Source organism: Monodelphis domestica, chromosome 5 (genome assembly GCF_027887165.1).
Source record: "Monodelphis domestica isolate mMonDom1 chromosome 5, mMonDom1.pri, whole genome shotgun sequence".
NCBI classification, from domain to species: domain Eukaryota; kingdom Metazoa; phylum Chordata; class Mammalia; order Didelphimorphia; family Didelphidae; genus Monodelphis; species Monodelphis domestica.
Window position 1 is genome coordinate 88,001,980 of NC_077231.1, and position 15,086 is coordinate 88,017,065.

General features: G+C 35.7%; 1 protein-coding gene across 4 annotated transcripts in view; it reads right to left on the reverse strand.

Annotated features, from left to right (window-relative positions):
* The window catches only part of LOC100020400 (sodium-coupled monocarboxylate transporter 1-like), a 124,274-nt gene that overhangs the window by 94,616 nt on the left and 14,572 nt on the right, over window positions 1-15,086 (reverse strand). For all 4 annotated transcript variants that reach the window (XM_056798751.1, XM_016425756.2, XM_007503299.3 and 1 more), the window contains exons 2-4: window positions 8,783-8,848; window positions 7,348-7,399; window positions 3,023-3,090 (exon numbers count right to left, since the gene is read on the reverse strand). In XM_056798751.1, the coding sequence (XP_056654729.1) occupies window positions 3,023-3,090; window positions 7,348-7,399; window positions 8,783-8,848 (186 nt within the window). The remainder of the gene's footprint in view (window positions 1-3,022; window positions 3,091-7,347; window positions 7,400-8,782; window positions 8,849-15,086) is intronic.

Consider the following 15,086-nt stretch of genomic DNA (forward strand, 5'->3'; position numbering starts at 1 on the left):
TTCTCCCCAAGAATATGTTTGACTTAAACACCTCCATAAACTTCCCCTAATCTTCTCAGCTGGAGGTCAATCTCATTCCTATGAACTTTCCTAACCCCTCATTCATAGAAATCTAAAGAGGTTGGACCTGTGACTTCAATGATCTGACAACTCCTGGCAATGCATATCTTCCTCTTCTCTACAACTTATCTAAAGATGCACACAACAGTAGGTCCCTCTTTAACAGTTTGGCAAATCCCTTTGCAGGCTATTTTGAAATGCTGAAAATAAAACATGTACAATTAAAAAGGAAACTAAAAATACTGAGTTGCAAAAATAGTTTTCAAGAAAAAATTCAAAGATTGCAGGGTTTTGAATACTTGCCTACCTTCATTCTTTATTTATTATCTTATTTATTTTATATTAATATATTAAATAATGTATTCATTACTTTGACTAATATAGCAATTGCATGCTGGAATTTTGCCTTATTTATCCATCCTTCACAGTGCTAAAATCAGAGTAGGTACTAAATGTTTACTAAATTAATATAGGAACAAATTAATGAACCACTAATGTCTAAGCCACTAAACCACTAAAAATATTACAAATATATTTAAGAGGAGGATAGCTTGGTCTTTTCCTTTCATAAAATAAGATACCTAGCCTGCTGGGCAACCTTAGGCAAGTCATTTAACCTCCATGAACCTTACTTTCCTCACCTGTAAAATGAAGATGATGGACTCATTATCCTCTAGTGGCAATTCCAGCTCTAAATCTATATTCCTCTTTATTCTGTTCTTATTCTCTTGCCCTTCCACTTCCACAACAAGGTATATCAATGATCATTTCCTCTCAATGTTAAATTTCTTCCTACCTCTTGGCCTGTTTCCCTTCTATCTATTAACATTGTTCAAGATTGTTCTTAAACATTGTTCTTAAAAACAAAAACAACAAAAAACAACGAAACAAAACATTTGTCTTGCCATCTCCATAAGTTTTTGTCTTTATGACTTTTCCCTTCCATTATTAAACCCTTTGAAAGATAATCTACATTTACTTCCTCTATTTCATCAACTATTCATCAAAACCTTTTAATACGACTTTTGACCACTCACTCAAATGTTACCGGTGACTTTCTTACTTAATAATAAATCTGATATTATTTTCCCAGTCTTCAGCCTCTTTGAATTTTCTATTGCTTTTGACATTTCTCACTTCCTCATGAACTTTTCCTTACCTAGGCTTCCATGACTGTTCTGATTTTTCTGCCTACCTATATGGCCCCCTTCTTCACAGTTTCCTACTCACATTATTTATGTCCTGTACATAAGCATAGACTACCACATAAAGCTGTATCCTAAGTGCTCCTCTCTAGGCTCTCTATATTCTCTATATACATGATATTCTCTTCCTATATGAATAAATGAATGAATCACTAATGTCTTGTTAAAATACAAAAAATATTGTAAATACATTTAAGAGAGCCATTTAGAGGATAGTTTGGTCTTTTCCTTTCAAAAGATAATATACCTACCTTTCTGTGCAGCCCTGGGCAAGTGCACAGAGGGGTAAGGGGGGGGACTCACAGGTGGCAGAGCTGGAGGGGAGCAGAGCACTCAGGCCATTCAGTTCCTCCCTCTCTCCACACACGCCTCTCATCATATATCCCTTTGCTCAGCAGTCCAATGGGAGTACTTCCTCCCTCCCCTCTGAGGTGGTGGTGGGGGGCACGTGGTTCTCAGTCTCTGGTGGGAGGCCAGCATGGCACTTGGTCTAGAGGGTGGGGTAGAGGTGGGGCTCGGCACTCCATTTCTAAATGGTTTATCATCACTGTGACTAGATGCTCAGCAAAGCCTCTTTCAATTCTAAATCTTTGCTCTTATAATCTACTGAGCATTCCTCCATGCCTATGCCATTGCCTTCACCAATCAATCACATTTATTAAGTACCTATCATACTCACTTTCTAATAGAAAAGACAAGTACACATGTAAATTTAATGGTGAATAAATACAAATATATGGAAAAAAAGTAGTTAAATGTAAGGTAGTTTGAAAGGGAGGGCACTAGCAGTTGAGGGTCAGAAAACACTTTACTCCATATGAGGCAGAACAAAGGAGGGAGAGGATTCCAGGCATACGGGGTAGTGACACCAAAGACCCAGAGAGGAGAGCTCAAGTGTTATGTGTGAGAAAAAGAGAGAAGGCCAATTTAGCTTTCTAGCACAGCACTGGGGTAGTAATAAATAGGAAGACTGGAAAGACAGTTTGTGTAGGCCTTTCAAAACCAAATGAAGGAATTTATACTTTATTCAAGAAGCCATTGAAGTTGATTAATAATAACAACAATAGCTAACATTTAGAAAGTACTTACTATTTGCTTAATGTCTCAGGTTTGGAATCTTGGCATTATTCTGCCTGCCTCATTTTTCCTTTACTCCATATATGTGACAAATTACTGTCTTTCAATTTCTATATTCATAGCATCTCTCACATCCAACTCTTTCTCTAGCTATCATTCAGATTTTCTTCATTTTTTCCTTAAATTATTTCAACATCTTCCTATTGGAGATTCCTGGTTTAGGCTTTCCCCCCACTCTAGTCAATCCTATAATTGATGTGAAAGAAACGTTTTTTTTTTAAAACACAGATGTTATTACTCTGCTTCTTAACCATTTGGCCTCAGAATTGTACTAGCTGTGTGGGCAAGACACTTAATCTTTACTTGCCTATAAGGTCTGGATAATTTAATAATACTTAAATGAGATAACAATTATAAAGCACTTAGCACAGTTCTTAGCAAATAGTAAGTGAGGTTTGGGAAAATAAGTGGGGTACAAGACAAAGATCTACAAATATCTGGATAGAGATCATGGTTACAATCATGAAAGTTTACAAAAACAAAGAAAATATACAAGAAGAGCAGAAAGTCTTAGAATGGAGTATTGGACTATAACCTATTTTAAGAAACTAAAATATGTCCTTTCATATTAGATATGCAAACTATTTAAACTGAGGTAGTAGGAATGATAAACAACATACCACTGTGCAGTAGAAAGTACAGACAACCCCAGTTGCAAATACTGCAGTACGAAGTCCAAGTCCTGTGACTAAAAAAGGAAAATACAAAAAAAAAAATCCAGTCAAATGTAAATTTTAGAATTTCCTTAATCTTCCAAACATTGAAAAGTTGTAACAAAACAATTATTGCTTCCATACTTAATGACTTTCAAGTTTTCAAAACATTCTTATCATTTATTTCAAAGTACATTCTAAAATATCTAAGATAATGTATATTTTAAATACATTGATATTTCAAGGACCAACCTCTAAGCAGTAAGTTTCATGAGATGTGACTAGTCAACCTTTTAGAGGATAATACTCTCCAGAGTTAGGGAGGGTATCCCTTATATAGACAATGAAGCTTTTCCAGCTTATCACTATAGATGTAGTTTCAATCTACTAAAATAAGTAAATTATTTTGGAAAGACGATTCAGTACTCAAAGGTAAAGATTTTGACCTCTGTTAGATAGAAGCAGATATGGCAATTCTGTAGATAGGAAATGAATAAAAAGAAAGGTATACTGGATATAACTATTGAGCATAACTTAAGTAGCTTATTTTTAGCAGTCATAAATTTCTTACTTAACTTCTCTTGTGATCTAGTTATTTAAATCCATTAGGAAATTACCAAATTTATCATTAAAAATAATGGCTATTGTGGGACAGAGTCAAGATGGAGGCTTATAAGGAGCAAAAATCAATTCCTCTTTTAAAACCCTTCCACATCAATAAAAAACAAAGAGTTTCTATAGGGACAGAAATCCAAATCCAACAAGAACACAGATCCTAGGGACCCGCCTGCTTGATTCACTTAAAAAAAAGGTACACAGAGAAGGTTGAATTTTCAGGTTTAAGGGAAAGAAAGAAGGAAGTTCACAGTGCTCCTCTGCCACCTAATGTTCTGAGACTTGGGAAGTCATTGGGATCTCAGGGCTAGGACTCCAACCAGGACAGAGTGCCTTGCTACCACAACTACAAGAAGCTCAGGACTCTGATCACAGCTGACAAGGAGGCAGCTGGTGGAGAGAAGCAGAGAAGAGGGCAGCCACCATACCTACCTCTTAGGCCTCTGCCACTGGAAATTTTGGCCTCAGGGCACATTCAGCTCTTCAGATCAGCACAACTGACTTAATCCAGTTTAACAATAGTGCAGAGGGCAGAAAAGCTCAAAATCACAGAGCTAGCAAACAACCAGAAGAAAAAGTGTAGAAAATACGCAGAAAGCCAAACTCAACAAGACAGAGCCACAGGTCTCTCCTACTCCATTCTACCTGAAAGGCACACAGATAAAGTCAAATTCTTGGGTATAAGGGAAAGATGCAACACCCCTCCCCCACCTACTGCACTGAGACCCCCAGTTGACTAGGATCCCAGGGTGAAGGCTGCAACTTCGACAGTTTACCTTGGCACCACCACAGGAAGCTCAGGGCTCTGACCAGGCAGCTGGCAGGGAGATGGCTGGCAGAAAGGAGTAGGGAGAAGGATCATATTTCTATATGAAAAGATGATATTGGTAACTTAAAAATTGTTATCATCAGAGTAGCTAGAAGAAATATACTTAGAGGGTAAGGCGGTAAACTGTATAGGACAATATGTCAAAAAAATTAAAAACTAAGGATAAAAAAGTGGATAATACTAAGAAAAAAGGGAAAGAGATAAAATTAGGCAAATATATATTTCATAAAGAAGCACATGGGGGAGGGATGGAGAAGATTAATGTAATTGAAGGGTGGAAGAGGTTGGTGACACATAATAATTAAATCTTACACTCATTGGAATGGGCTCAGAGTGGGAAGAACAGTCAGATCCATTGGAGCAGAAAATTCTGTCATGCGCTATAGAGAACTAGAAGAATAATTAACAGGCTAGTGGGGAGAGGAGCAATACAAGAGAAGGAGAAGTTGGGGGGTCATTTAAAGGGCACTATAGTAAGAGGTAAATAATAAGAAGGGGGGATGAAGAGTAAGATTAGGGAGGGGACAGAGGGGAGACTGACTAAAAGAGAAAAGTTGGAGGGGAGGGTAAGAGGGATAAGAGAAAAGGTAAAATCAAAGTGGGAAGTCAAAATGGAGGAGAATACACAGACACAGAATATAATCATAACATTGAATATGAATTGGATGAACTCATCCATAAAAAGGAAGCAGATAGTAGAATCGATTAAAAACCAGAATCCTATGATATGTTGTCTATAAGAACCACACTTGAGGCAGGTAGACATACACAGGGTAAAGATAAGAGGATGGAGCAGAATTTACTGGGCTGCAACTGAGATAAAGAAGGCAAGAGCAGCAATTATGATCTCAGGAAAAGCTAGAGAAAAAAATAGATTTGATTAAGAGATAAGGAAGGTAATTACATCTTGATGAAAGGCAGTATAAATGATGAAAAAATATCAGTATTCAACATATATGAACTGAATGGTATAGCATTCAGATTTTTAAGGGAGTTTAAGGAGGAAATAGACAGTAAAACCATACTAGTGTGGGACCTCAAGCTTCTATCAGAACTAGATGGAACAAAAATAAATAAATAAGAAAGAAGTAAGGGAAGTGAATGAAATGTTAGAAAAAAATAGAGCTAATTGATATCTGGAGAAAAATAAATAGGGATAAAAAGGAATATACATTCTTTTTAGTAGCACATGACACATATTCAAAGATGGGCCATGTACTAGGACATAAAAACACTGCAAACAAATGTAGGAAAGCAAAAATAATAAATGCAATTTTTCAGATCATAATGCCATAAAAATCATAATCAATAAGGGATTATGGCAAGTCAAATTTAAAATTAATTGTAAACTAAATAATCTAATAAGTAAATCAGAGGGAAAAGGTCAATGTACTGGGCATGCAACTTAAAAAACAAGAAAGTGAACAAATTAAAAATCCCCAGTTGAAAACTAAATCAGAAATTCTAAAAAAATCAGCAAAATTAGTAAAACTGAAAGTAAAACATCTATTGAGGTAGGAGCTTGTATTTCAAAAAAAACAAATAAAATAGATAAATTACTGATTAATCTAATTAAAAAAAGAAATAAGAAAATCAGATTAACAGTATCAAAGATGAAAAGGGCAACCCCACCTCTAACAAAGAGGAAATTAAGGTAATTATTAAGAGCTATTTTGCACAATTACATGGCAATAAATAAGACAATCTAGGTGAAATGAGTGAATATTTACAAAAATATAAATTGCCTAGATTCACAGAAGAAGAAATAGAATTCTTAAATAATCCCATATCAGAAAAAGAAATTGAACAGGCCATCAAAGAACTCCCTAAGAAAAAATCCCCAAGGCCTGAATTCTATCAAACATTCCAAGAACAGCTAATCCCAATACTATATAAACTATTTGACAAAATAAGGAAAGAAGGAGTCTTGCCAAATCTTTTTATGACACAAATATGGTACTGATTCCAAAGTCCATCAGACCAAAAACAAAGAAAGAAAACTACAGAGCAAACTCCTTAAAGAATATAGATGCAAAAAATGTTAAATAAAGTAATAGCAAAGAAACTACAGCAAGTTATCATGAGGATTATTCATTATGACCAGATGGTATTTATACCATGTAAGGATGGTTTAATATTAGGAAAATCATCCATATAATTAACCATATCAATAACCAAACCAACAGAAATCACATGATTATCTTAATAGATGCAGAAAAGACCTTTGACAAACTGAAACACCCATTCCTATTGAAAACACTTTTTGTAGTGGTAAAAAATTGGAAAATAAGGGAGTGTCCATTGATTGGAGAATGGCTGAACAAATTGTGGTATCTGATGGTGATGGAATTCTATTGTGCAATAAGGAATGATGAACTGGAGGAATTCCATGTGAACTGGAAAGACCTACAGGAATTGAAGCAAAGCAAAAGGAGCAGAACCAGGAGAACACAGAAACTGATAGATCGTGGCACAATAGAATGTGATTGACTTCTCTACTAGTAGCAATACAATGATCCAGGACAATCCAGGGGATTTATGGGAAAGAATGCTATCCAAATCCAGAGAAAGAACAGTTGGAGTAGAAACACAGAAGGAAAACATGATTTATCACATGGCTTGATGGATATATGATTGGGAATTTTGACTTAAATGATCACTCTATTACAAATATTAATAATATGGAAATAGGTCTTGAACAATGATACATGCATAACCCAATTTAATTGCTGGTCAGCCCTGGGATGAGGGAGGGAAAAGGGGAGGGAAAGAACATGAATAATGTAACTATGGAAAATATTCTTAATTAATTAATTTTTTAAAATAATGGCTATTATTTTATGTTTACCATCATGCAAAGCAAGAGCAGGAGCACAAATAACAATTCCAGTGTATAATACCTAGAAAGAGAAACCAAATAAGGAACATTGATTGCCAAACCATATCTTTTATATAAAAGATGAACAAAGACACACATAGTCTGCCTCTCAAATTTATTGTGTTTTCTTAAAGAACATATTTGGAACAATTATTTGAAATATTGGGCTCCTGACCCTATTGAGTTTGTCATGTTAATTCCAATCATGTCATAAATTGGCAGATAAGTGGCAGAGTGGATCACCTGATCTCACACCCTACCTCAGACCACCTGGTAACTGTGCATCCCAGGACAAATCATTTTAACTTCTCAGCTTCAGTTTCCTCATCTATAAAATGAAGATAATAATATCATCTATTCCACAGAGTTATTTCAAGGGTCAAAGGGGATATGTAAAGAGCTTTGCAAACTTAAACGTATTTTACAAATGCTAGCTTTTATTATCAAAATCTAAATTTTTTCTTTAAAAGTCAGCAGATGAGTTGAAATAAGAGTAGTTGCTCTTTCATTGAAAGTCTGTGTTTTAAGAGATTGGTTTTTTTCCTCTGTTTCTTTAAAGGAAGTTAGTCAATAGAGCGCTAGTCTAGCTGTATTGCAGTAAGTTCTTTCCTTCCTATTTCAAAATGAAAATTCTTAAAAGTTCTCAGTAAAAGCATTTTATAAAAATTAATATTTTAAGTCTTCTGGTATGTATTTTTCTTTTCTAAAAGAAGTAGGAATGAGCTGTTTTTAGGAATTATCTGATCTGAATGAACAAAATCTAAGGATTGAAAGGGATCTCAGAGTTTTACCTCATGCTACCTATACTTGAACAGAAATCCCTTTTGTGATGCCCCCAGAAATAAAGACCTGTGAAAATGAATTCCTGCTATCTCTCTGAGGAACTTTATTCCACTTTTATAAAGTACAATTATCAGAAAAAAATTCCTTATATGAAGACAATGTCTTTATACTGTCATGTATATTGTCTCTACAAGCTCTACTCTTAATTCCTAGTCCCATCCTCTAAGGACAAACAGAACAAAACTAATACCTTTTCCACAAGACAGGCCTTGAAAAAATTATGGACAGTTATGATGTTTTTTCCATATTTGTCCATATTTGACCCATTGTCAACACATATCAATTCTCATAAAATGTAGTTTCCCCTTTTACCATCTTGGCTACCTACCTCCCTTTGTCATATCTTTCCTAACATGAAACTTCTTTTTTAAGTTACTGTTGCATATTCAAATAAGTTCTCCAACATTGTAAAATTTATTTCACTGTTTCTGTTTAGTATTTTGAATTCCTTCTGCTATCTTTCTGTTTTCATGTATTCTAATTTATTTATTAAGATATTTATATATTAATTAGCTTTAAAACACTACAAATTACAAAAGAAAGAACTTGTTTAATTACTTGCCATTTGAACAATAAAGAGAACTGATCCAATCAAGCGAAGTTCTCTATTAAATCGAAGTTCCAAGTACTGTAAATAAATAATATAGCAATTATGTATTAGCAATATACAAGGTAAATATTTTTCAAAAATATTGAACACTTTTTTTTTCTTCCCATGAGTTAATAACTCTAGGTAGAGACCTAGAGCCTCCTTCTAGAGATTTAAACAAGGTAAGGAATGTCACTCTCTTCCACTAATAAATAGAAATGATTAGACTTGAAATATTAATCAAAAGGATGCCACTACAGGGTCTTAAAACAATAGATTTCAATTGAAAGATAGCTACAGGATGGTTTAGGGTCCTAACTGCCCCCAAGTTTTGGAAATTTCTAGGTCCTTTTCTCCCCAATTACTGAAACATCTTGGGCCTTAGACTGTGTACAAGAAAGTCAATAGTCAAAGCACTAAGTAGCTGAACTAAGAAAAAGTAGAGAAAAGGGAAAGACTCAGTCTCAGAAAATTCAAGCTATAGAGTAGTTCCTAATTTAACACAGACATTTCCTATGACAGTGATTTTCCAAAAGCAGAGCTTCGATATTGTCACCACCTAATTCAATAAAATGTAGTGGCTCCCAACTACTTTTAGAATCAAGTTGAAAGTCAAAGTTGTCTTCATAGCCTATAAAGCCCTTCAGCCACACTGCCTTATCCTATCATTCCAATTTCCATATAAACTTTCACTCCCCTCCACACTCTCTACAATCAAGCTTTTATCCCTCCCACACCATTACTTCAGAGCACCAAAACTTTCACTACCTGTCCTCCAGGCCCAGAAAACTCTCCCTCCTCAACTTCCCCTCTCAGTTTCCTTGGTTTTATGAATAACTATTCAAATTTCACCTTCATCAAGAGACCTTTACAGGTACACATGCCTTCCTGCTAATGCCTTTTCTGAGAGATCACCTTCCATATGTTCTGCATCTACCTATCTTATATGGTCTTCTCCATTAAAATATCAGGTATTTCAGGGTAAGGGACAATGTTTTTTTATCCTTCCTTGTGTCCCCAGTGCTCAGAAGGCACAGGGTCTGGTGCAGGAAAAAAAAAAAAACATTCAAGAAATAAGTGCTGAATCGATCTATGTGATCATGGGCAACTCAATAATACTTGCACTACCTACCTTACCCAGCAAGTTGTGAAGTACTATACATATGTAATTATTACTATTCTAAGTTGAAGGATAAGAGGAAAATATGGAACCTTAAAGTAAAATGTAACTAATTGGTAGGGATAAGTATGTTTGTTGCACAAATTGGTGAAAAAGAACCAGAAATATCACTAAGATAAGTGCCAAATGGTTGTACAACTTAGAGACATAAGGTAAGATTAAAACAAATGAGAAAAACCAAAAAGAAATCACCTTTCAGATCTATGAAGCAAATCTATGATTTTCCCAGTCACTCAGCCAATTTGTGTCAGAGGTAGTATCTAAAGTCAAACTTTCCTGACTCAGGGACTGACTTGCCAACCACATCATGACCAAATAAGAGATAAAGATGATGTCAGATGTCAAATGGAGAAATTTAATGACTTATGTTTTAAATTTCTACAAAAAACCCAATACAGTTATAATTGCAAAGGAAATAATTAATAAAGGTAGCTGAGATAGAGGGGTAAGAAACAATTGGGGATTGTCAACTAGGCTTCAGAAAACCACAATAGACTAAAAATACATTCAAAATGAATCCTAGAGGGCAAAACCAAAAAAAGAGAGAGTGAAGCAGTGTTCTAGCACAGAAAATTGTGGAGAAAGAGAAAGAAGAGCTCATTTCCCTGGGAAAGAAGAGAAGAACACAATCTAGCATGCCAGGGTAGGACTTGGGCATCCTACAGCACAAGTAACAGGAGAAAGAGAACAGTTGGGCTTAGGCAAGCCTCAAGACAGGGGATCAAAACAATGGGATACACTACAAGTGGAAGAAGGAAGAACACAGCCCAGCACAAGGCAACTATAACAGAGGTCATGTGCAACACAATGTGCAAAGCAATGCACAAAACTTAGCCCAACAAGGACCATTATAGATGGAAGAAGGCAGAAAACAACACATTTCATACAAATGACATCTGGAAAGAGGAGGCACAAACCTCTCCACACTAGCTAACCAGGATGCCTCTGGAAAGAACTCAATCCCAGACCAAGACAGTTGAGTCAACTTGTAAGGTTTAATTTATAACAAATGATGAAGGATTAAAGATGTATTCAAAAACTGACTCTAGGGGGGCAGAGGCAAGATGGCGGTGTAGAGGCAGCAAAAGTTCAGACCACTGAAAACCCTTCCTTACCAATTACAAACTAAATGCTCCTAGGGGACTAAAAATCAAACCTAACAACAAGACAGAGCCAAGGAACCCTCTTGCTGGACTCAATTCAAAAGGTATACCCCCCCAAAAGCCAGAATTCAAGAATACTCGGGTTTAAGGGGAAGGAAGAAGGAAGGTCCCATGACCCCTCTCCCACCTAGAGCGCTAAGCCCACAGCGACAGCAGAAACCTCTGGGTGGGCAAAGATGCTGCTCTGGAGGGAGTACCTTGTGAACAGGGCTATGCCAGGCTCAGAGCATCAGACACTGGTGGTGGGAAAGGAGCTGGAGAAGGAGCACAGAGCGGGCAGCCTGGTCACAGTGGAGGAGACCCTCCATATTGCTCCAGCCTTCCAGGAGGTTTTAGTCTCAGGGCACATCTAGCCCAACCAGGCTGAACTTAATCCCATCAAAAGTCTTCAGAATTCAGGGAAGCTCAAGCTCCAACACTCCTCCCCCACAGAACAGAGATCTCCTGACAAAGCTCCAAGAGGGGAGACTGACAGAAAAGCCCAAAACCAAAAAAAAAAAAAAAAATGAGAGGAACAAGAGCATAGACAACTACAGGGAGCAAATAAGGGGTAAATATGAGCAAAGAACAGAAAGAGAAATTACAATCAATGGCTTCTATACAGGAAATGAACAAAGAGCAAATATAACAGAGGAGGATTAAGGACCATCAAGCAATAAAACAGAAATCCCAGTGAACTGGATAGTCTTTGGAAGAACTCAAAATGTAATTCAAAACACAATTAATAGAGGCTGAAGACAATTGGGAAAAGAACTTAAAAACGAAGTCATCTGGAAACAGAAAATAGTGTCTTGAAAGCCAAAATCAACCAGCTTGAAAATGAGGAAAAGGAGATGAAATATGAAGCAAAGAAGATGAAAGATGAGGTAAAGAGGATGAAGGAGGAGGCAAAGGAGATGAGAGATGAGGTAAAGAGAATGAAAGATGACCTCCAAAAAAAATCAGACCAGAAGGAGAAGGATGACAAAAAAGCCAGAGATGAAATTCAGTCTTTAAGAACCAGAATACAACAACTAGAATTAAGTGACCTCACAAGGCAGCAGGAAACTATAAGACAAAACCAAAAGAATGAAAAAATTGAGGAAAGTATGAAACATCTCATTAACAAAACAGAAGATTTAGAAAATTGTTCCAGGAAAGACATCTTAAGAATCATTGGTCTACCAGAAGATCATGACAAAAGAAAAAGCCTGGATGTTATCCATGGAATAAAAAGCCTTGGAAATTATTCAAGAAAACTGCCCTGATATTTGAGAACAAGAGGGAAAAGTGGAGATTGAAAGAATACACAAATCACCTCCTGTACTTAATTCCCAACTGACAACATCCAGGAATGTTATAGCAAAATTCAAGAACTATCAGACCAAAGAAAAAATATTGCAAGCTATCAAGAAGAAGTCATTCAGATACCATGGAACCACAGTGAGGATAACACAGGACCTTGCTGCATTTACACTAAAAGACAGAAAAGCGTGGAATATGATATTCCAGAAATCAAAGGAACTAGGTCTACAACCAAGCATCAACTACTCAGCAAAATTGACTATATCCTTATAGGGCAAAGTATGGTCATTAAACAAAATGGAAGAATTCCAAGCATTTGTAAAGAAAAGACCAGACCTGAACAGAAAATTTGATGCCCAAGCACAGAGCTCAAGAGAATCATCAAAAGGTAATTAAAAAAGAGGGAAAAAAGAAAAACAAAACAATCAAATTGTAAAAGACCCAATAAGTTAAAATGATATTTATCCCTATAAGAAAAGAGGTCATTGGTAACTCTTAAAAATTGTTATTATCACCTGGGCAGCTAGAAGAATTATACTTAGAGGGAACACTGACAAACTATATAGGATGACATGACAAGACATAAATAGGTATATAGATATATGTATTCATAAATGCATATACATGTATATATAGGTATATATACAATTAGAGCTAAAAAGATAGAGATAAAAAGAAATGGGAAAAGAAACAAAAGGGGGTAAATTTATATGTCACAAAGAAGCTCATGGCGAGAGGGGGAAGAACATCAACACACTGGAAGAGAAAAGAGGTCAGAGATAGGAAATACTCAACTCTTACATGCATTGAAATTGACCCAAAGATGGAAGAACAATCTAATCCATCGGGGCAGAGAATAGATTTGTGCCCTATAGGAAATCAGAAGGGTAACAAATGGACTGGTGGGAAGGGAAGCAGTACAAGGGAAGGAGAGGGTGGAGAGGTAGTTTTTTTAATGCAAAGAAAATAAGGGGGGAATTAGAAGGGGGGAGTAAAAAGGGAAGTAAAATAAGGGTGGGAACTAGGGGGACTGATTAAAAACAAACATTGGTGTAGAAGGAAATGGTGAAAGAAGAAGAGGCAGGACTAGGAGTAGAAATCAAAATGCTGGGAAATACACAGCTGGTAATCATAACTCTGAATGTGAATGGAATGAACTCACACATAAAAAGCAAGCAAATAGCAGAGTGGATTAGAATCTAAAACCCTACCATATGCTGTCTACAAGAAACACACATGAGGAAGGTAGATAAGCATAGGGTGAAAATAAGAGGATGGAGCCAAACCTATTGGGCATGAACTGATAAATAGAAGGCAGGAGTTGCAATCATGACACCTGGAAAGCCAAAGTAAAAATAAATCTAGTTAAAAGAGATTGGGAAGTCAATTACATCCTGATAAAAGGAGGTATAGACAATGAGGAAATATAAGTACTCAACATGTATGCACCAAATGGCATAGCAACCAAATTTCTAAAGGAGAAACTAGTGGAGCTCAAGGATTCAATAGATAGAAAAACAATACTAGTGGGAGACCTGAACCTTCCTCTATCAGAACTAGATAAATCAAATTTAAAAAAAGTAAGAAAGAGGTAAGAGAAGTGAATGGAATCTTAGAAAAATTAGAGTTAGTAAATATGTGGACAAAAATAAATAGGGACAAAAAGGAATACACCTTCTTTTCAGCAGCACATGGTACAGTCACAAAAATTGACCATGTATTAGGACATAAAAACATTTCAAACAAGTGCAAAAGAGGAGAAATAATAAATGCAACCTTCTCAGATGACAATGCAAAGAAAATGATAATTAGTAAGGGTAGACGGAGAGGCAAATCAAAAATTAATTGGAAATTAAACAATATGATTCTGCAAAACTGGTTAGTTAAAGAACAAATCACAAAAACAATAATTTCTTTGAAGAAAATGACAATGATGAGACATCCTTTCAAAATTTTTGGGACATAGCCAAAGCAGTACTCAGGGGTAAATTTATATCCTTGAGTTCATATATTAACAAACTAGAAAGGGCAGAGGTCAATGAATTGGGTATGCAAATTAAAAAACTAGAAAGTGAACAAATTAAAAATCCTCAGATGAAGACTAAATTAGAGATCCTAAAAATCAAAGGAGCAATTAATAAAATTGAAAGTCAAAGAACTATTGATTTAATAAATAAGACTAGAAGCTGGTACTTTTAAAAAATAGACAAAGTACTGGATAATCTAATTAAAAAAAGAAAAGAAGAAAACCAAATTGACAGTATCTAAGATGAGAAGGGAAACCTCACCTCTAATGAAGAGAAAATTAAGGCAATCATTAAAAATAATTATGCCGAACTATATGGCAACAAATATGGCAATCTAGGTGATATGGATGAATATTTACAAAAATATAAATTGCCTAGACCAACAGAGGAAGAAATAGATTATGTAACAACCCTATATCAGAAAAAGAAATTGAACAAGCCATCAAAGAACTCCCTAAGAAAAAATCCCCAGGTCCAGATGGATTCACAAATGAATTCTATCAAACATTCAAAGAACAACTAATCCCAATATTATACAAACTATTTGACAGAATAAGCAAAGAGGGAGTTCAACCAAATTCCTTTTACAACACAAATATGGTACTGATTCCAAAGCCAGGCAG